The sequence below is a fragment of the Linderina pennispora genome, assembly GCF_002104995.1.
Source record: "Linderina pennispora strain ATCC 12442 chromosome Unknown DL89scaffold_4, whole genome shotgun sequence".
NCBI lineage: Eukaryota > Fungi > Kickxellomycota > Kickxellomycetes > Kickxellales > Kickxellaceae > Linderina > Linderina pennispora.
Genome location: NW_024468252.1, coordinates 1 through 20,914, shown reverse-complemented (window position 1 = coordinate 20,914; position 20,914 = coordinate 1). Strand labels below are relative to the sequence as shown.

General features: G+C 50.4%; 6 protein-coding genes and 1 non-coding gene across 7 annotated transcripts; 3 read left to right on the top strand and 4 right to left on the bottom strand.

The window, feature by feature from the left end:
• Positions 1-527: 527 nt before the first annotated feature.
• On the top strand, positions 528-970 carry DL89DRAFT_266103 (uncharacterized protein). The gene has a single exon (XM_040886958.1). The coding sequence runs from the start codon at positions 572-574 to the stop codon at positions 764-766; it is 195 nt and encodes a 64-aa protein (XP_040744585.1). The 5' UTR covers positions 528-571; the 3' UTR covers positions 767-970.
• Positions 971-10,032: 9,062 nt separating this feature from the next.
• DL89DRAFT_321519 (uncharacterized protein) lies at positions 10,033-10,820 on the top strand (the record flags this gene model as incomplete). Its single annotated transcript, XM_040891286.1, has 4 exons — positions 10,033-10,320; positions 10,352-10,438; positions 10,475-10,624; positions 10,659-10,820. The coding sequence occupies 4 exons, from the start codon at positions 10,033-10,035 to the stop codon at positions 10,743-10,745; spliced, it is 612 nt and encodes a 203-aa protein (XP_040744584.1). The 3' UTR covers positions 10,746-10,820.
• DL89DRAFT_119441 (uncharacterized protein) lies at positions 10,659-12,095 on the bottom strand. The gene is made up of 2 exons (XM_040883186.1): positions 11,566-12,095; positions 10,659-11,455 (listed from the first exon to the last, which is right to left on the bottom strand). Exons 1-2 carry the CDS (start codon positions 11,939-11,941, stop codon positions 10,866-10,868), a joined length of 966 nt encoding a protein of 321 aa, XP_040744583.1. The 5' UTR covers positions 11,942-12,095; the 3' UTR covers positions 10,659-10,865.
• Positions 12,096-13,135: 1,040 nt separating this feature from the next.
• On the top strand, positions 13,136-16,842 carry DL89DRAFT_291666 (TPR-like protein; the record flags this gene model as incomplete). Its single annotated transcript, XM_040890223.1, has 9 exons — positions 13,136-13,530; positions 13,571-14,045; positions 14,089-14,237; positions 14,266-15,120; positions 15,164-15,368; positions 15,442-15,581; positions 15,631-15,769; positions 15,798-16,166; positions 16,192-16,842. The coding sequence occupies 9 exons, from the start codon at positions 13,136-13,138 to the stop codon at positions 16,840-16,842; spliced, it is 3,378 nt and encodes a 1,125-aa protein (XP_040744582.1).
• A 753-nt stretch (positions 16,843-17,595) lies between these two features.
• DL89DRAFT_313008 (uncharacterized protein) lies at positions 17,596-18,438 on the bottom strand (the record flags this gene model as incomplete). The annotated part of the gene is made up of 1 exon (XM_040890999.1): positions 17,596-18,438. Exon 1 carries the CDS (start codon positions 18,070-18,072, stop codon positions 17,596-17,598), a length of 477 nt encoding a protein of 158 aa, XP_040744581.1. The 5' UTR covers positions 18,073-18,438.
• A 1,046-nt stretch (positions 18,439-19,484) lies between these two features.
• On the bottom strand, positions 19,485-19,557 carry DL89DRAFT_t43. The gene has a single exon. It is a non-coding gene; the product is annotated as a tRNA-Ala (tRNA).
• A 43-nt stretch (positions 19,558-19,600) lies between these two features.
• DL89DRAFT_266085 (uncharacterized protein) lies at positions 19,601-20,052 on the bottom strand. Its single transcript, XM_040886957.1, has one exon. It carries the CDS (start codon positions 20,045-20,047, stop codon positions 19,829-19,831), a length of 219 nt encoding a protein of 72 aa, XP_040744580.1. The 5' UTR covers positions 20,048-20,052; the 3' UTR covers positions 19,601-19,828.
• Positions 20,053-20,914: the final 862 nt, after the last annotated feature.

Here is a 20,914-nt window from a genome sequence, read left to right as displayed (position 1 = left end):
GCAACAGGTAAAAAAATCACGCTTGAACCTGATATTCCAACATCATTGGTTCATATGGCTGTAAACTAACTAAAACCGGCTAGTTTTGTAAAGCAGTGGATGGGACAAGCAGACTTGACAGTTGGTCGCCTATGCCAAACCAACAGAGAGCAAAAGGACTCGGTGTATTCAGCCTTAGATTTGGGTACAAAAAGTCCAGCCCAGTGCAATACAAGGTGGGACCACATGAATAAGCCCATTTTGTACATTTATACCAACAATTATTTTGAAGTCATTTAAACATATTAATGCTACCATATGGTGGCTGTGTAGTCATTAGCCGCATATGTAACTTATACTGGCGATGCTACTATGATATGAAACATAATGCACGCATCCGCATTTTGGTCTATCATCTTTGATTCAATGAAGTTTACCACTGGGTATTTTGTTCGGATTTCATGTATCATGGTTCAGAGTGGTGCGAATCAGAGCGATCGGTGAATGTAGGCTGGATCTGTATCTTACATCAAGAAGCCTCGTTCACAGCTCATGATTTACAGCCATGTTTCAACACACCTTAGAAATTTGAATGTATATACAGAACGGTGTTCGTCTATGTAAGAACCAGCTGAGAGCAACGGCCAAGGTTCGAATCAAACGGCGCACTCTAGCCTTGTTCTTGGGCTCGACACGTCTCCCGCACCCCCAGCTGAGGCAGCCCTATCAGACCAAGGAGCTCAATAGTCAAAGCAAGCAAAGCTCAGAAACATCGCTACGAGTATGAACAACGACAATATGCGCGTCTGCGAGATGTGTCATAAGACTGAGGAGCAGTGCATGTGAAGGTACAAGAGAAGCTGTGGTGTACAGACGCTGTATGACATGGTACACAAGAGCCGTGTGTGAGATGTGAATAGATCTCAGTCCTACATCTTTATCTTTACTTCTTTATCTTTATCTTTTATCTTTATCTTTACCTTTATATAAGATTTTATAGTCCAAAAAGTGTCCGACCGTCCGCTAGAAATTATTTAATTGGTTAAAAAAAAACAAATTTTTATAGTTTAATAATGGGTGTATATGCACGTGTTTTGTTAAATATGCATGTGTGACCTGTTAAACAATCATACAATACCTTACTATACCTGTCAAGTGTCATGACAACAACAAGAGCAACAACAACAACAACAACGACAAGAAAACCTGGTATATATATATAAACTTTCTTTTTGTAAACGCTCATACTCTCTCTCTCTACATATTTTTGTGGTTTACTGTGACTTTGTTTTACTGAGATATATACTTATATATATACTCCTCATTTATTCCTTCATTTAAAAGCAATAGCGATGGTATTCTATTCTAATAGTACGAATAATGCCTCGGTTTCTTATCGTCGTCGGATTGCTGATCGTACACGACGCCAATGTCAGAGGGCTTTGAGTGCTCAAGGGGACCGCTCCCATGAACTTGAACAGGAAAGATTACGAAGTCGGAGACGACGGGCAATGCAGAGCAACGAGAGCCGCAATGCTGCTAACAGACAGCGTTCTTCTCAGCGACAGGCTCAGCGTGCTTCTCAACGACAGATTCAGCGTACTGCATCAGGTGCACATCTGCCGCTTGCATTGCAGGTATCTGGTGCACACACGTTACCTCTCCGACTTGGAAGAATGGATGTGCAGTGCACCAGTTGTAGTGCCTTGCTATGGACTGCCGAACGAATCCAGCAGTCCTCTATGACATGTCCAATTTTTCAGATCTGCTGTGTACGTGGAGCTGTAGTGCTTCCAGCTCTGCAACCGCCACCAGGAGTACTACTTCGACTATTGACTGGCACTAACACTGAAGCGCGGCAATTCCAGCGAAATATCCGAATGTATAACTCGGTACTCTCCTTTACCTCAACAGGTGGAGTAGTTAATGGCGAAGTTAGCAGGCATCATGGTGGTAAGTACCAATATTCTATGTTTTATATTCTATATTCTATATTCTATGTTCTATGTTCTACGTTCTACGATTGTTTTATGAATAGCTATATAATTGTTGGAATCATCTCCTCTCATCTCAAATCATATTATATTATATCATAGGTGTCTCTAACTTTCGAGTTCGTGGTCAGATGTACCATAGAATTGGATCACTACTTCCAGTATATGGCAACGAGCAGCCGCAGTATGCACAGCTGTATATTTACGACACTGCCAATGAGCTTGCAAATCGAATGACTGCAATTCCTGGACTTGATGAGAATACTCTGTCTCTCCTCCAGCAGATGCTCCATTCAGTTAATCCGTATGCTGCTCGCTTCCGTCAGGTTGCTGAAATTGTCCAGCAGAATCCATCCCCTGAGCTATGCATAGCGATTACAGCAGGTCGCAATAACGATTCGCGTCGCTACAACTTACCCACAGCAGATGAAGTAGCTGCAATTGTACCCGATGGCCAATATACAAACAATGGCCGTGATATCATCCTACGGACAACTAATGGTACACTACAGCGGATTTCAGAGCTACATGTTGCCTATGCTGTACTGCACTATGTGCTTCTATTCCCACGTGGGGAGGATGGCTGGCATCCTGACATTCCTATTTCAGGTCATCGGCATACACGCCAAGACAGTATCCAAGCCCAGGATAACATCTCAGAGATTTTGGAGAATGGCGTTGGAGATGAAGCACTCTCTGAAACCCATCGCCAAAACCATGTAACTCAGATGGCCTTTTATGCCTACCGGCTTCAGTTTCGTGGTGAGGCAGCTCCAATCCTCCACCTAAGTAGGAGGTTATTCCAGCAGTATATTGTCGATGCATATTCCACTATTGAGAGCAACCGCCTACGATGGTATGCAAGAAACCAAGATAATATTCGTGCTGAAATGTACCAAGGTATGTATTAGTTTCAATCATATATAAAATATAGTAAGAAATGATGCTATTGTTGTTGTTGTTGTTGTTGTTGTTGTTGTTGTTGTTGTTGGTTAATGCACATTTAGTATGAATTATTATAATAGTAAGAAACTGCTGCTAACTTGAATCAAACATATTTATCTATATATAGGCCTTCAAGATGCTGTCCAGCTATCTGAAGCCGATATGGTTGGTGCTAACCTTGGTCGTAGAGTGATATTGCCATCCTCATATACTGCTGGTCCCCGCCATATGTATCAGCTCTATCAAGATGCAATGGCTATTGTGAGGATATTCGGTCCCCCTGACCTATTTATTACCTTCACCTGCAACCCCCGTTGGCAGGAGGTACAGGCCGAATTACTCCCTGGACAATCTGCTGCTGATCGCCCAGATCTAACAGTTCGTGTCTTCAATATCAAGCTGAAGGAACTGATTAAAGATCTAATGAAGAGGCATATTTTTGGTCAGGTCACTGGTCATATTTACACTGTTGAGTTTCAGAAGCGAGGGTTGCCCCATGCACATATTCTGCTTATTCTGGACAGCGAGTCAAAGCACCGAATTATCACAGAAATCGACCGAGTGGTATGTGCTGAGCTTCCTAATGAACAGCAGAATATGCAGCTCTTTAGAGTTATTGCCACCTCAATGATGCATGGGCCATGCGGGCCACTAAACCTACAGGCACCATGTGTAAGAGAAGGCAACTGCACAAAGCGCTACCCAAGATTCTTTTCAGAGGCCACACAAATCACCAATAATGGCTACCCAATTTATCGACGGCGTGAGGATGGGCAGTTTGCTTCTATAAGAGGAATGCAGCTTGATAACCGATGGGTTATACCTTATAACCCTTATCTAGCTGCAAAGTATGAGGCACATATTAATGTTGAGGTATGCTCCTCAATCACTGCTGTCAAATACCTTTTCAAATCTGTGTACAAGGGCCATGATCATGCAGCTCTCCATATAACAAGGGCAAGGACAACTGATACAACAAATACTGCAGTTGAGAATGAGATCCAGAGCTATGTTGATGGCCGCTATATCTCTACTTCTGAGGCAATCTGGCGAATTTTTGCATTCCGCCTACATGAGGAGAAGCCCGATATTCAATGACTTCAAGTCCATTTACCAGGGGAGCAAATGGTTCTCTTTCATGATGGTGAGCTTATTTCTGAAGTTGTTAACCAGCAGCACCTTGCACATACTACACTCACATAGTGGTTTGCTTATAATGCTGCCCACCCAGAGGCCCGTGCATATACATATGCTGAATACCCACAGCATTTTGTCTGGAATCACCAACAGCATGTCTGGAAGCCAAGGCAGAGAGGCAATACAATTGGGCGTATCTACTTTGTTTCTCCTAGAGCTGGAGAACGATTCTACCTCCGAATGCTACTCAATGTAGTTCATGGTGCAATATCATTTGAAAATCTCAGGACTATCAATGGTGTTGTTTATCGAACATTTAGAGAAGCCTGTATAGCACTTAGCCTGCTTGAAGATAACCGCGAATGGGCTAGGTGCTTAGATGAAGCTGCACAAGTCCAGATTGGTCACCAACTCCGATATTTATTTGCCACTATTCTTGCTCAAGAAAACCCAGTAAACCCATATGCACTATGGATACAGCACCAGACAAGCCTAATTGATGATCTATTATATAGAGCCCTCATGCATACAGCTAATCTGGAAGCCGCTGAGCAATCTGCTATTAACAGTGCCCTTAGGGAGATTAACTCTATTCTTCTCCACTCTGGGCGCTCACTTAGTGACTATCCTGGCATGCCAGTTCCAATACCAGAACATGCAAATGGTGATAGTACTGAAAACTATTTAATTAGTGAGCAGCTATCATTTAATCAATCTGAGCTTGCTGATTGCACTGAACAGATGCTTCGTATAGCTAATACTGAGCAGTTAGCAGCCTATAATACCATTATGTCTGCTGTAGAAGGGTTAGCTAATACTACAGCAACATTTTTCTTCCTTGATGGCCCTGGAGGAAGTGGCAAAACATTCCTGTATAAGCTTCTCCTTGCTCATATTCGGAGCCAAGGCCATATTGCCTTAGCAACTGCCTCCTCTGGCATTGCTGCTATGCTTCTCTCTGGCGGTCGAACTGCTCACTCTACATTTAAGATACCTCTAATTGTAGATAGTACTTCAACATGCAATATCTCCCTTGGCACTAACTTGGCATCATTGCTCCAGGCCACAAGGCTGATTATTTGGGATGAGGCACCAATGATGCATCGTCATACATTTGAGGCCCTTGATCGCATACTGCGGGATATAATGTGCTCTGCTGATCCAGCCCTTAAGCATCAGCCTTTTGGAGGTAAGGTAGTAGTAGCTGGTGGCGATTTCCGCCAAATTCTCCCTGTCATTCCAAAGGGAAATAGAGCTCAAACTGTTGATGCAGCTCTTTGCCGATCTCCATTATGGAGTCAACCACAAATTCTACACCTTACTACCAATATGCGACTCCAACTTAGGGCTGGTGCCCAGGATTATACAGCAATCCAATTTGCTGACTGGCTACTTCAAGTTGGGGAAGGAAGGTTACCCAGCGATGAATATGACCAAATTCAATTGCCTGTGGGTACTGTAATACCCTCAGATAATGTTGAGCTATTGATCAATGCAATTTATACTAATTTAGCATATCAATATAATCAAGCCAACTATATGGTCAATCGTAGCATCCTATCACCAACTAATGCCTCAGTGAATGATCTAAATAACAAGATCAGTGACCATCTACCAGGCACTATCATTAACTACTATAGTGCTGACTCAATTGCAGATACTGATGGTGCAACTACAGAGACCCAGCAGTTGTTCCCAGTTGAATTTCTTAATTCACTAGATGTTGGTGGAACCCTACCACCTCATCACCTCCGCCTCAAAGTAGGGGCACCAATCATACTCCTACGTAACCTGGATTCAGCCCATGGTCTATGTAATGGCACACGACTTATATGCCATAGATTACAGCCCCATGTGATTGATGCTGAAATTATAACTGGTGCTGCTTATGGTACCAGGGTATTTATACTCCGAATGATATTAACAACTAAGCACCAGCAATTACCATTTGTTCTACGCCGATGCCAGTTCCCAATCCACCTTGCCTTCTCAATGACTATAAATAAGGCCCAAGGTCAAACAATGGAACGAGTTGGGCTTTATCTTCCATCACCTATCTTTACTTATGGCCAACTCTACGTGGCACTTTCTCGCATACAATCATTTAGTAATCTCAAGATAATGTTAGGGTCAGCTACACATTATCCTGATAGTGAACCTAAGACTAAAAACATAGTCTATAAGGAGATATTTTCTTAGTTTAATTTTAGCTTTATATATAAATATATTTTTTATTAGCTAATACTAATTTCTACCATATACTATTATTAGTATTAAAATTATTAAATGTTTTATATTAAAACCTATTATATTCAAAAACATATTTGTATTTATGTATTCAGCCCGCTGCAGGCGCTAGCAGTCTCCACCGAAATGTGTGACAAACAGCGTTTGGCACACATAGAGGTGCGCTTGCATCGCAAGCATGAGACTGCTAGTACTTATATATAAGATTTTATAGTCCAAAAAAGTGTCCGACCGTCTGCTAGAAATTATTTAATTGGTTAAAAAAACTCTTAAGCTTCAACATGGGTTTGAGTGACTTGCTCTGTAAACTCCCTTTGGTTTTGTGCGGCATCTGACCTCACCGGTGAAACCAGGGTGACAAGTTGTTGTTGTAGTGGTCACAGGTCTCCGCTGGATATCTCCATTGGTTCAGCGCAAGAGCTGCTCTCATTGTCAGTCAGCCTGATAATTTCCATGGCATCATCATAGTGGTCATCACTGGCTGCGCAACACTCTTAGGATATTTATTTATGAGCACCTATTGAGTAAGGCCATATAGCTCTTCTAGCGGTCATGCAATATTTGTGGGTTTATTTTATAAATCAATTTGTCTTATGAACATGCGTAAGCGGTAGTATTTGGGTCACAACGGACCCAGTCTGTATAGACTTATCCAAGAGATTGTATCAGTGCTAAGGGCCCCAAGAACCATGCAAGCCAGAAAATCTTTAATAAAAAGTTCTTAATGCTATGCATACGCAATACAGCAAAACTGAACAGCATCATTTCTCTTCTTACTTGCCTATTGAATTTCTCAAATGAATATTACTCGCAGCACTACTGTCATAAAGACATCACTTGGTGGTATTGGCTTCCGTGATTCTATGTTGCCCCGCCTAGAGCAATTTGTACACAGCGTCAATATCATCAAAGAGCATACATACATGCTTGCACGATGGATATTACTCCATCAACTAGCTTATGATGATGCTTTTGACCCTGCAACATTTGTAAAAAAGGGGTTTTTTCGTTCCATTTATTTATTTATTTATCACAACCTGAAGGCGAAGATGGCCATGTCTGCCAAGGATTTCGTTAACCGGAAGGACAGGTCAGAACTGTCGAGCGCAGATTTCGGTGATGTAATTAGATATCATATTTATGATTATCTATTAAATAATGGCGATATCGAGCTACATGGCGTACGTGAAATGAATCAGGTAGCGACATACGTGGATACCGAGCTGATGACAGCATACAAGAACAACATTGTGTTGCACTATGGCACTTGCCTACAGCGGATTCTGGCCAAATTGATTGATGTTCGCAGCCGCAAAAACACGCTGCACAGTACAATGGGCAATGTGTCCAAGGCTGAGTTCAATAATGCATGCCAAGTGTGTATTTATACACCTGCACAGAAGCTCCGCCAGGCAGTTGCCTCTAGGCACCCTGATCTCAGTGTGCTCACCCCACCGATGCTTGCAATCTACAACAAGCTGGCACCAGTCCTTAATGCCTATGATGCCAAGTACAGATTCGCCAAAGACAGCCGATACTATGATGCCAAGGTAAATCCACTTAAGCATCTGCGTGCATACATTCGCCTATGCCAGCTTATCGAGAATGAGCAGCTTGGCAAGTCTCCCCCTCAATGCTTGCCTCTGCGGACATCATGGATCCCAGGCCATGTGCGCTTAGACAACCAAATATTCAAGCAGGTGTTTATTTCGAAAACCCGTGAGCAGGTTACCAAGATCAACGCAGCAAAGAGGGCAGCAACAGAGGCAAGGAAAGCAGCAGAAAAGGGCGAAAAATTGGCCAAGAAGGCTGCACGCGAAGCAGCGAAGATGCCATCAGATGAAACAGAGGCCACTGCAGCAACTGCAGCAGTAGCGGCTGATTCGCTTGCTGCTGCATCGGCGGCAGCAGCAGACACTGTTGCAGCACTTAACAATGCATATGCACCAGCACCCCCAGTCTGTGCACACGACCCGGTCCAAGGGATTGCACAATCTGTGTGGGATGTATGGGGCCGGGTCGCAGATCTAACATCAAAGCCATTTAAGGCGCATGGTGATAGAAAATTCCACGGAATGGCGACAACAGATGGTGTAACGATATGCATTTTGTTACAAGACAAGGTATCCTAAGGCTGGTGCTGCAGGAGGCAATGCTGCAGGAGGCAATGCTACAGGCAATGCTACAGGCGATGCTACAGGAGGCGATGCTACAGGCGATGCTGTGGGAGGCGATGCTACAGGCGATGTTGCAGGAGGTAGTGCTGTGGGAGGCAATACTATAGCTGACTGTCGCTATATCCACCAGATCCCACAGCCAGAGCTGCAGAATCTGAAAGGCCGCTGTGTATTCATCGATCCAGGTCGGGGCGATTTGCTATACATGATGCACGAAAATAGCAGCAATGGGAAAGAGGGTGAGAGAATGCTCTACCGCTACACACGGCAGCAGCGCAATAAGGAGCTCAAGCTGCGCCACTATGACAGGATTCGTCAGGCTACAAAGGATCAAGTCCCAGAAGATGCTGTCCGCAGAGCAGAGGCAGAGCTTTCCAAGCACTGCTGCCGGACCCTTAGCCCAGCAAAATTCCGTGCCTACGTTGCTGCCCGTGCATCTGTGCGGTGTTTCCTAGCACCGTTTTATGCCAACACGATGACAGCGCGAAGGCTACTAGAGCAGCAGCCCACTAAGTCAAACAAGCAGCATCAGAGGCGCTGGAAGGCCCATCCGGGTGTCGGGACCAGTCCCAAGGTGTACCCGCTTCACCGCAAGCTGCGCCTTGATTCATTCATGAACCAGGCCCGTGCAGACCACAGGCTTGCCGCGAAACTCCGGAGCAAGTTCGGTCCAGATCCAGTGCTGATCATGGGCAATTGGAGTGCGCCGATGGCCCGACACCATGCGCCGATTCGTGGCAAGGGATGGCGCGACAAGTTCAAGCACCATGGCTTTGAAGTCTATCTGATCGACGAATTCCGGACATCGTCGGTGTGCCCGTTCTGCTGCGAAAAGTCACTGCAGACATTCCGGCATGTTCCCAATCCGCGGCCCTACCAGAGATCGAAGAACCCAACTGTGAAGTGCCATGGCCTTCTCCGCTGTACAAGCGAGTCATGTAAGCGGGCCATGGCACAATACAGGCGAGCCTATTCGTCTCGGCTCTTGAACCGCGATCTCGCAGCAGTTCTAAACTTCAGACTCATTTTCCAGTCACTCTGTGATTCAGGCAGTATTCCTGAACGGTTCTGTCGTTCTACGGCCATTGCTGCCGGTACTTCTGGCACCACCCCTGCAACAAAGAACCCGCACAAGAGGCGTGGACCAGCTGCAGGTGATTCTGCTGCCAGCAGCAGCGAACCAGCCCTGAAACGTCTGCGCTGAGCAGGCAATCAAGGTGGGAGATGTCCATGATCGCCATTGCACCAACAACCATCCGACACGTTCAAATGACCGGTTCGCCGTGATGCCCTTATCGACGTGTCAACCCATGCTGACTAGCAGCCGAGCTCGCATCGCGAGCAGATATTTCTAGTAAAGCGGGATTGCCGAAACCCCTGATTCCACAAACAAAAAACACGAGGTTGATTTTTTTTTTCTGGAACCCGCAAGCGTCGTACCCAAAACCGTGCCGGTTCCACAGCCATTAATGCCATTTTTTTTTTTTGCATTCCGACCGCAGCCCCTCAGCATCAATTAAAAAAAAAAGCACCTGTAAAAAATACTATCTTCCATGGCAACCTACAAGACGCTCGCGGCCTCGCTCGACTGGCCCACAGGCCAGCCGCCCTCCCAGACCACAACGCTGATATGCAGCTCGCTCTCAGCGCCCGGCGACATCCTGCTCCCGCATTTCCTCAGCAGCGACCATGCGGTCCTTTTGTCGTTCACGCAGACCAGCAACCACTACATGCACATTCTGCGCAAAATGGGCGTGCACCGGCCGAAGATCCACTTTGTCAATGCACTGACGGACTTTAGCTTGGACGCCTTGCCCTCGGCCACCCGGCCAAAGCTCACTGTGAATGGCGACTGGTCCGCGGTTCTACCAGTGGCTGGCCGGGCAGCCCGAAAACACCACGTTGGTAGTCGACGGGCTGTGCTCGCTGATGGATCAGGGGATGAGCGCTGTGCAGGCGGTGGGTGTTTTTGATACGTGTCGGAGGATCACAGAGCTGCTGGGCGGCAGGCTGGTGGTCAGTGTGTTTCTGGACGAGTTCACGGAGAAGCTGGTCAGGGCCCTGGCGAGACGGTCGCATTATGTGTTCAATTTCGAGGGCCTGGCATCGGGCGCGTCGTCGGATGTATCGGGCCAGCTGACTGCGGTCCCAGGCCATCCTAAACTGCCAGACCGCCAAGACATTCAAGCCAGTCCATCTGCACTACAAGGTGGCTGACACAGCCGTCCAGTTTTTCTCGCCGGGCCAGTCCCGGACGGTCCTGTGAGTAGAGGATAGAATAGAGTTTATTGTTTGGTGGATGGGTTTTTTTATCTACAAATTACAGCTTGAAAAGAAAGGGAGGAGAGAGAAGGAAAATGGAAAAGCATAGTGAGTGGTAGGTGGCTCAGCACGACACAGCTGCCTGGGCATCGGCGGCAGCGATAGCAGCGGTCTTGTGGGCCATGTGGATGGACGACTCGAGGGCAGTCTGCGACAAAACCAGCTCGGCAACCAGGCCGGCAAGGGCGAGGGCGGCGCAGCGCGTAGCCTCGCTGGCGACAAAGGCGTCGGACTCATCGCGCATGCTGAGCAGAGCATCGACAGCACGCTTGCGCTGGGCCTCACGCAGCACGGTGTCGTTCTGGGCGTGGTCGACAAAGGCAGTGTTGACGGCAATGAAGCCCGATCCGCTGCTCTTTGCGGCCCAGTTGCCGGCAGCCTTGGATTGGCCCACGTCCTTGCGCGGGTTGAAGCGCACGACTGGCGATGCAGCCGGAGTGGGCTTGGGCACTGGCACAGGCGACTGGGCGGCCACAGTGGGGACCGGAGCAGGGGAACTGGCGGCCACAGTCAGGGCACTGAGTTTCAAGCGCAGCTTGGCGACCTCCTCGCGCAGCTGGGAGTTCTCGGCCTTGGACGTGGTCAGCTCCTTGCGGAGCCCGTCGGCCTCTTCGCGGTGCTGGCGAACCTCGGCCTCGAGATTCGAGATATACTCTACGGCACAAAGAAACAAAATAGAGGCACTATTAGTATGACACAATGCGGGTTGCTGGAGGTGTTGGCCTGCGCCACACTGACAGGAAGCTTTTCTTTGCAACACTTACCCTTGCGACGGACGCGGAAGTTTCTTGCCGAAATCTTGTTTCTCAGCTGGCGGCGCTCCTTGGATGACATGTTCTTCAAGTCGACGCCTTCTAATTCCGCCTCGTGCTCCTCGCTCATTGCCCGGTCGCCGCCACTGGGAGCCGATGGCGCCGCCGCTGCCGGGGACTTCTGTTGCTGCTGCTGCTTCGGGGGCTGCGCCTTGGAGACAGTAGCGCGACGCACCTGGCTCTGATTCGCCGGCTGCTGCGGTGTAGTCGAGCTGGCGCTCTTCTTGCCCGCCGTTGACAGCGCCTGCTGCTGGATGGTGGTGGTCTTGGGCTTGGGCAGCGCAGCGACCTTCTTTGGAGCAACCGCCGTCGGCTCATCAACAGCCATCGGCTCGGCTTCCGCAACGGCAGCTGCGGCCTGCTGGAGGTGGGGGGCAAGTGCAGGATAAAAGTGCTGCGGTCAGCAGCGGGTTGGTGTCTGCTGTCTCGGTAGAGGCAACGGACTGCATGTACACGTCGTCGTACGCAGGGGTAGACAGAGAGTTTGGGTCGATGGTGGCAGCAGCTGCGCTGTTGGTGGTGGTGGCGGTGGTCGAGTTGAGCAGCAGCTGCAGCAGGAGCTCGTTGTCCAGGCCGCTCAGGTCGCTGGCAGAGGGCTCCTCCGACTGGGCAGTGGACGAGTCAACCAGGCTCTGGTTAATATATGCGTTGAAAGAGTCGGTGTCCATGGTTTAAATAGAAGAAAAATAGGTGAAGTATAAAAGGCGGGTGCGGTAGAGAGGAGAAAGAGCGAAAGCTGATTTCAAGAAAAATAATCGGCATAAATGCCAGCTTTTCTTGGCTTTTTGTGAGCATTCTTTTCCACCTGCCTTTTCGGAGTAGGTGCCGCAGAATTGCGAATATTTTTCCAGCTCCTCCCCAGACAGCCAGCAATAGAATTTTGGCACCACAGTGATTGGCACTAGTAGAGACGCCGCCCCACAGCTAGGAGCACTATTAATTAGTAATCCGCCTTCGCGACACATTTTTGCTGCGGGCGGACGCCCTTGGGCAAGCGAGTAAACAGACCTCTGGCCCCCCCACCAAATCAGGGTGCTGTTGGCAGAAAAAAAAGTGCGGGTGGTGCGCTTGATGCTCATTTTCTTGGTGTGGAATCTGGTAGAACCCCATTTCCTGTTTTCTTTCTTAGACAAAGCAGTCCTGTTGTTGTTTTTCCAGAGGTTGGAGCGGGCTCCAGCGTGACCAGCAATTATGTCCATCATGCTCACGAGGGCTGTCTCGGCACAGGTGTTTTTAGTTTTGGTGCCGCGCATCCGGCTGCAGAACTTGAGCCGATCGCTGCGCTCTTTGAAGGGAGCGGAAAATCGGCAGCACGCCCCTTGCAAAAGCGGTCGTGGATCACATACTCGGGCGCGATTCAGATCAGGCCAAGACAGGGATCAAATTATCTCGAGAGGCTTGTGCCGCTGTGAGGACGGGTCCTGGGAGCACACGCTCAAGGCCACATTTCTGCTCTCCACAACAATTATTTTTTATTTTTCACCTCTAGACACACTCCGCACCAGCGGTATAAAGCACAACAATGGCTGAAAGGCGTTTTGTCGAGGTACCGATTCACAACACGAATGACGTTGTCGAAATCGAATGCACAAATCTGGATACATCTGGGTCAGAAATGTGCTCCATACTAGACACAGAGAAAGCCGCAATGCCGTTTTACTCCCGGTTTGCGCTCGAGTACTATAAGCAGGGGAAGACCGAGGACGCAATTACGGTACTAAAAGGCGGGCTGGCCAAAGCACGCGCCAATGACCTGACGTCGAAGGTGCCGCTGCTGAACCTTCTGGCAGGCATCAGCGTGCAAAAGGCGAAGGTGGCGACGGTCAGCGGGACGGCAACCGAGCGCGACATTCAGCTGCAGATGGCGGCGACGTTGCTGACGGAGTCGGAGAAGATCAGCCGGGAGGATCCGCGGACGTTCTTTGGTCAAAGGGCTGCTGGCGATGGTGAGGCGCAGCCCGGACCAGGCGCTGCAGCAGTTCAATCTAGCGCTGCGACTGAACCCGACATGCGTGGCATCTTTGCTGGGCAAGGCCCGGGTGCTGTTCAGCAAGCGGCAGTTCCAGACGGCGCTGGGAATCTACCAGCGCGTGCTGACACTGCGGCCAAACGACAAGCCGGACCCGCGCATCGGCATTGCGCTGTGTCTGATGAAGCTCGGACACGCAAAGGACGCGCGGCGGGCGCTGGAGCGCGCGATCGAGGTCGATGAGCAGGCGGTAGCACCGTATGTTCTGCTGGCGACCATGGATCTGAATGCGGCCAAGCGGCTGATGGACCCGCGGCTCAACGCACAGCTCGACGCAGGGAAATTGGAGGAGGCGCTGGCGGAGGGCGGCTCGCTGCTGAACTCGGCCATGGCGCAGCTTGAAGCTGGCATACGAGCGGCAGCCGGCGAATGCGGCAGTGCTGACGCGACTCGCAGACCGGCTGTTCTACAGCAACGACTACGAGGGTGCGCGGCGGCTTGGCGAGCGGGCGCTGAAGACGGCCGATACGCTGGCGATCCAGGCCGAGGCCCATTTCCAGGTGGCTCGCGCGCACCACGCAATGCGGCGATTCGACCTGGCGTTTGATGCGTACCAGAAGAGCCTTCAGCACAACGAGCAGCACGCGCTGGCGCGGTTTGGGCTGGGGCAGATGCAGCTGCAGCGCACCAGACATGTCCAGCGCCGAGGCCACGTTCCAGCGCGTGCTGGAGAAGCACCCAAAATGCGTTGAGGTGCTGCGGGCGCTGGGCTACCTGCACGCACGGCTGCCCAACAACAAGGCCAAAGCCGTGGAGTACTACGAGAAGGAAATGCAGGCGGTGGCCGACGAGGCGGCCGAGCAGGCCAAGCGCCAAGGCAGCGATGGCGACGTAGCCGCGTGGTTCGACGACGCCAACCTGTTCCTGGAGGCCGGGCTACTATATGAGGCTACCAGTGCCCGCAAGGCCCGCAAGGCATACTCGATGGCCGCCGCCATCCTGCAGCGCCAGGGAACCGGGGACCAGCTGCCGGAGCTGTGGAGCAATCTGGGGGCGCTGCGGCAGCTGGCGGGTGACGATCGCGAGCTGATCTTCGCCGAGTACGACAATGCGGTGCAGAAATGCACGGCGCTGCTGGAGTCGGCTCGCGCCCGGCTTGGCGACAAGTCCGGCGGGCGGGCGGCCCATGACGTGCAGCGGCTCGAGGGTACGCTGACCACAGTGACATACAACACCGCGCGATTCTACGAGCACTGCGGGCTATGGGACCGTGCCGAGGCTCTGTACCAGCGCATTCTGCAGGCGACGCCCGCGTACCACGACGCGCGGCTGCGGCTGGCGCACATCGCGTACTACGCGCGTGCCAACAGCAGCGACGCGCTGGCGCTGCTGGCAGACGCGACGGCCAACGACGGCAAGCGGGCGCTGGTGTGGCTGCTGAAGGGCGGCATTGAGCTGCAGCGCAAGAACGTGCAGGACGCGCGTCGCGCCTACGAGCACGTGCTCAAGGACATTGCCAAGCACGACGTGTATGCGCTGTGTGCCCTGGGCAACTACCACCTGGCGGCCGGGCGCTCCGAGCACGCGCGCGCCTGCCAACGAGCCGCGCGACTCGCCCAAGCACAAGAAGCTGCGCGATGTGGCCGCCATGAGCTACAAGCGCGCGCTGGAGTTCTTCGACAAGTGCCTGCAGCTCGACCAGTCGTGTGCCATGGCTGCCCACGGCGCTGCCATTGCCATGGCTGAGCGTGGCGATCCGGCTCGCGCCCGCACCGTCTTCCAGGACGTCCGCGATGCCTGCCTCTGCTGGTCTTGGCTCGCCCGCCCTCACCTCGCCGAACGCTGATCTGGTCTTCAAGATCCCCGAGCCGAGCGCCACTGAGCTGCCGTTCGCGGATGTCCCGGTCTCCAGCGACGTTCTGCTGTGGGCCACTGTCAATGTCGCCCACGTGCATGTCGAGACTGGCAACTACCGCCAGGCCGTGCTTGCCTACGAGGCGTGCATTCGCCGGCTCAACGACACCTCCAAGGTCCTCGAGGACGCCGAGGACCATCGACGGCTCGCGGTTCATTGTCAAGGCCCTGGAGCCGGCCGATGCGCCTGCCCTGGCAAATACGCCTGAGCGTCTGACCAAGGCCGAGAGCCACGAGCGCCGCCGCGTCCAGCGCGACCTGCACCTGTATCTGGTCCGCGCCCTCTATGTCCAGGCCAAAGGCCACCAAGGACGTGGCCACCATGCGTACGGCCCTGACGGAGATCCGCAACCTCTGCTCCGCCCAGGACATCCAGCTGCCTGAGGACGCAGAGGGCGCAGAGGAGACCAGCAAGTCGGAGGAAGCCAAGGATCCGGAAGACGCCAAGAAGTCCGAGCCGGCCAGCCGCCTGCAGCCCGAAGACAGCCACATCCTGTTTGACCAGGCGCTGATCGAGCAGGCGGTAGCGCAGATGGTCAGTGAGCAGCCCGAGACGCAGCGCACGCTGGCCGACATCGACTTCAGCACCGCCGCCCTGACCCACAGCACCCGCGCCTTTACCTTCCTGGCCGCCTACGGCAAGCCGCCGAAAGCGCCGCACGCGCATCCAGTACAGCCCGCGCCTGGCCAATGAGCGCGCCACCTTTGGCAAGTCGCTGGCCACGAAGCTCGAGCGCAAGCGCACCGAGCAGGAGGTGTTTGAGCGCGAGCGCCAGCAGCACCTGGACGAGTGGCGCCGCAAGCAGGAGCGCGAGCAGTCCCAGCGCCGCGACCAGGAGGAGCGCCAGCGCCGCGAAATGCTGGAGCGCGAGGCCAGGATGCTGCGCGAGACCGAGCAGCGCAATGCGGTGCTCAGGCAGGAAATGGCCGATGCTGCCCTGCGTGCGGCCACTGAAGCTCCCAAGGCACGTGCCCGCAAGCAGAAGGACGACGGCTTTATTTCCGACACCGACGATGCCGAGCCCGTGGCCCGGGCGCCCGCCAGCAAGCCCCGCAAGCGCAAGCCTCACGACGAAGACGTGGTGGATGCCGAAAAGCTCTTCCCGGACGCTCGCCCCGTCTCCAAGAAGGCCCTCAAGTCGAAGAAGCAGCGCCTGGAAGATGCCAAGGCCGACGACTACGGCAAGTACAAGTCAAAGGCCATCATTACCGACTCTGACGACGATCTGGACAACGACACCCTGTCTGGCCGCCCGGGCGACGTCACCCCTGAGCCCAGAGACTCGCCCATGCCGTCGCACGACGCGCGCCCCAAGGCTATCATCGACTCTGACGACGAAGCCTAGTTTTTTTTTTCACCTTTCTTCATTTTCCTCTTTCCACCAGTCTTCCAGGAACACGTCATAAGCCCTTGCCCAGCTATCTAAATAACCGATGTTGCACGCGAGGCGCAGTTCCGCGATTTACCACATTGACAAGTGCACCGTTACCGCGTGGTCTCCCATTGACCGATGCAACAACCCCTGCAGCATATGTCATACCGACATAATTCTTCCTCTATCACGTTGACTGATAAATGACGTAGGCGGATGAATCGCGTGCTTTCGCCATACAATCGCCACCACATGCGTTGCCTCTACAAATGAGGGAAAGACAAGCAAAAAGGAAATGCAGAACATAACCGCGTGCCCCTGTCACCCCATCCCCCTTTTTCTCAAAATACCCTCATACCATGTTTCCATGCTCCATTTCTGCATTATAAAACTCAGACTCTGCCCTTCTAGCTACTTCCGCCATCCCTCGTCCCTCGATATTTTCCACTACAATCCACTTAATAAAAGTGAACTCTCGTATGCCATCGCTCGTTTTCCCTGCCATGCGTCTCTACCACGCCCACGGCAACTATGTCTGCCAGCAGTGCGGTGCTACCTTCAAGATCGAAAACTCCTATTGGGACCATATGATCCTCGTCCACTACGCCGGTTCCGAAAACAAATAGCACCAATTTTCTCTTGCATATCCTATCAGACTGTCTAAAAAATTTCATTTCATAAACCACAATGAGCGTCTAGAAGAAAATGCAGGAGTGAACGAAATTGCTACTGAGCCCAGTAGTCCCATCCGCGCTGCAGATACCCATCCGAAACTGAATCGCGCTTGCGTAAAAGCTGGTAGTTCCAGCAGGGTTCTTCAAGCGTTGGCTCTTTGCCGGACTCGCCGCGCAGGCTAAAGTAGTCCCTGCCACGAGCCCGGACTGCTTGCTTGTCCGATCTGGCAACTGCCAAAACCGGCCGATCGCGCTGACTGAAATAGTCCCATCCGCGTGGATTACCGCTGCCCTGGCGATCGCAATGGGCTGGGTAGTTCTGGGTGCTTGACACATCAAGACCTGTGGCAGAATCATGCTGGCGCTGCGCCTGGTTGTCCAAGCCCAGTGCCTTTGGTGCAACATATTCGAGAGCAGGAGCAATACCCAGCGAAGCACTGGCAATATCAGCAACTGGAAGGGCTGCTGCCAACGAAACAGCCGCAGTGAAAACAGTGGTGATCGAAACGGTAAATTTGGTGATATTCATGATCGAGGAGTATCGTGGCAAACAGCTTTAGTGAACGGATAACGAAGTGTACTTGTGGATAAGATGTTCGGCAAGACGGAGAGGAATGGACACAAAAGAACTATCTGCTGCTTGGCAATGTTTGCTTCTCATATGTGGCCTTCGTTGTGCTCTTTTATATATCCCTTGCTTCGAGCTTCGAGCATTTCTCAAAAAAAAAAACCCCCCCTCAATACATCTGAAGTCCATTTGTCAGCGACACCTACAGCGATTACTTTGAACGACCATGGGCTTTTTCAAGATACCCTGATACACCCCAGTTTTCCTGCTCTAGTACTTCACATCCAGTGCCTACATGGCACAGTATTGGCGATTCTAGTTTCCTTGCACAAACAGAAAGCTGCCTTTTTGTTAAGTTTCGGACCAGTGTCATGTTGATCATCTAATAAATTGCTATCAGTCGCCGATTGACACCAGTTCATGAACTGTTTTTTCACCAAAGGGGCCCATGCCCCGGTAATCACTCAATGCTGTTCAACCGCTACCATGTGTTTGCATTTGAGAAGCCAGTGAGAATGTGGAGAAATGCAACCACCTATTTGTGAAGTCTGTTCAACCACCATTAGCGTTTTGGATTGGTCTAACATAATTTTCACTCACAAATCTGTGAATAAACGGACACTGCGTTTCATGAATCCCAGAAATGCTCTCCCCATGAAACTCCCTAGTTGCTGAACTATGTTTATAGAGGCTCTTTCTACCCTCACCTTTGAAATTTCACCAGTATTTTAAGAATGAATGAACAGCTTACATAGTATGGATAAGGGCTGAAAGCAGTTCATAGTTACTCATGCAGCCAGTATAAGAATGAAGTTGATTATATAATTCATTACTCAACATATATAGATCAGAAGAAAGCCTCATAACTACCTCCAAAAATCCCTTACTAATATCTATTAGTATGCCTATGACTATCAGCTTAGAAAAGCATATCTAGAAAGTTGGGTGGTTAAAATGATCAAGGTGTGAGGAGGGGTAGGACTAGTTTGCATATAAACTAGAGGCATATTCTATCTGCCAGCTGAAGACAAAAAGTAGTACTCTGAGGAGGGTTAGATCTGGGGAGTAATAAGGTATAAGAATATATAAAAATAAAGTAGGTAGTAAGGCATATATACTGGAGCTTGCTACCATCAAGCAACAGCCATTTGATATGGCTTGGCTCATCTCATAGGGTAAGCCAGTAGAATTTCTTAGAATGATAGAGGTTAAGTATAGAAACTGCTACAAAATACGCGTCGCAACTCCTGCTGAAATCGAGGATAAAATGGGCGCTCTATTCTTTACAATCTCTACTTTCTGAGCAGCTTTGCAAACCAAACTAGCATCTTCGCTCAAACGATTACAGAGAAAGCAAAAAATAGGCAAAAGAATGGAGGACCTGGGTATCGATCCCAGTGCCTCGCGCATGCTAAGCGCGCGCTCTCCCATTTGAGCTAGACCCCCTGAATTGAGGAATCCGATCCAATAATGAATCCGAATTACTTCCCAATTTCTGATGTTATCGCTCGGCGGGAGTGATAATATGCTAGCAAAGGAGCTAGCGTCGGAAGAGCTCGAACCGGAGCTCAGACGTCGGGGAGAGAAGGTCGGGATTGTAACGGGTTATATTTGGAAACAGGTTCTGAGTCAAGGAATATTCGGGGGCTTGTTGTTCTTGTCTTGTCCTGTCGGTCTGACTTCTCCATATATATGGAGTAGTCAACGAGTGTCTTGGCTACGCTTTAGGTGTAGCATATACGATAGGAATTCCTGTGTTAGGATCCGTAAGAGGAGCATAAAGGGCGGACTTGTTCCGTAGACGAGGCAGTGTACTTGTGTTTATATTGCGAGTGGAACCTTGTGCGTGTGTGACGTTGTCTTGGCCCGGGTCTTGATCTTGATCTTGATCTCGCAGGTGGGCTTCGTCATGTTCATGCTCATCCGAGTTGAGCATAACACTGATTGTTATGCCCGTCGTTGACGATCATGAACATGTCGCTGATACGCTCCTAGATCAAGATCAAGATCAAGACATACGAGACCCATGATTGCCCCGCATCTCTTCCTCTGTCTCAGTTTCAAGTCCACAAGACCAGTCTCATAGCCATGTGACAAGGGTCGACCCAGTCACTGGGATTCCTATTGTCTATGCAGCCCTGAGACCTTAGCTCAAGTGTGCATCGGTATATATAAGTACACATCTTATACATGCACATGGAGAGAAGGATAACTCTGATCCTGTCTTTGACTTTGATTTCCTGAATACAATAATCTCTGACTCAAGCTCTTCTTTCCATTTGGCTCAATCATTATCACCTGGGCCAGGTAATAACACAATGTTATGTTAGTGGCAGAGGAAGCAACAGAGTAGAACTTGGGGCTGGATGAACTACTTGCAGACATATCTGAGTCAGGTACTAGAGCAGGAGGATGGAGTCAAGGGATCTTATCAGGTTCAGGTGAAGTTTAAATAAATGGTATTCAAACTCAAAAACAGGAGGGAAACAGGTTGAAACAGAATATATGAGTAGGGAACTCTAGTAGACACTGGATAATGAATTGTCTTGGAGTCTTGTCAAGTTGAAGCATATATATGCTTTGATGCACTAGTGTCTTGCTAGTGATATTGCATTGCATGAATGACAGGAATACCAGTCACTGGTCTTTGCAGCATAAAGGTACTGCATTGTTGTACTATGTGTGGACTTGGATCTATGGGAGCTGGGTCAGGGGATATTGTGGGAGTTCAAGCTGAGTCATCATGTTCATGCTCATCAGATTCAAGCATAACACCAATGTTATGCTCAACTCAGATAGACAT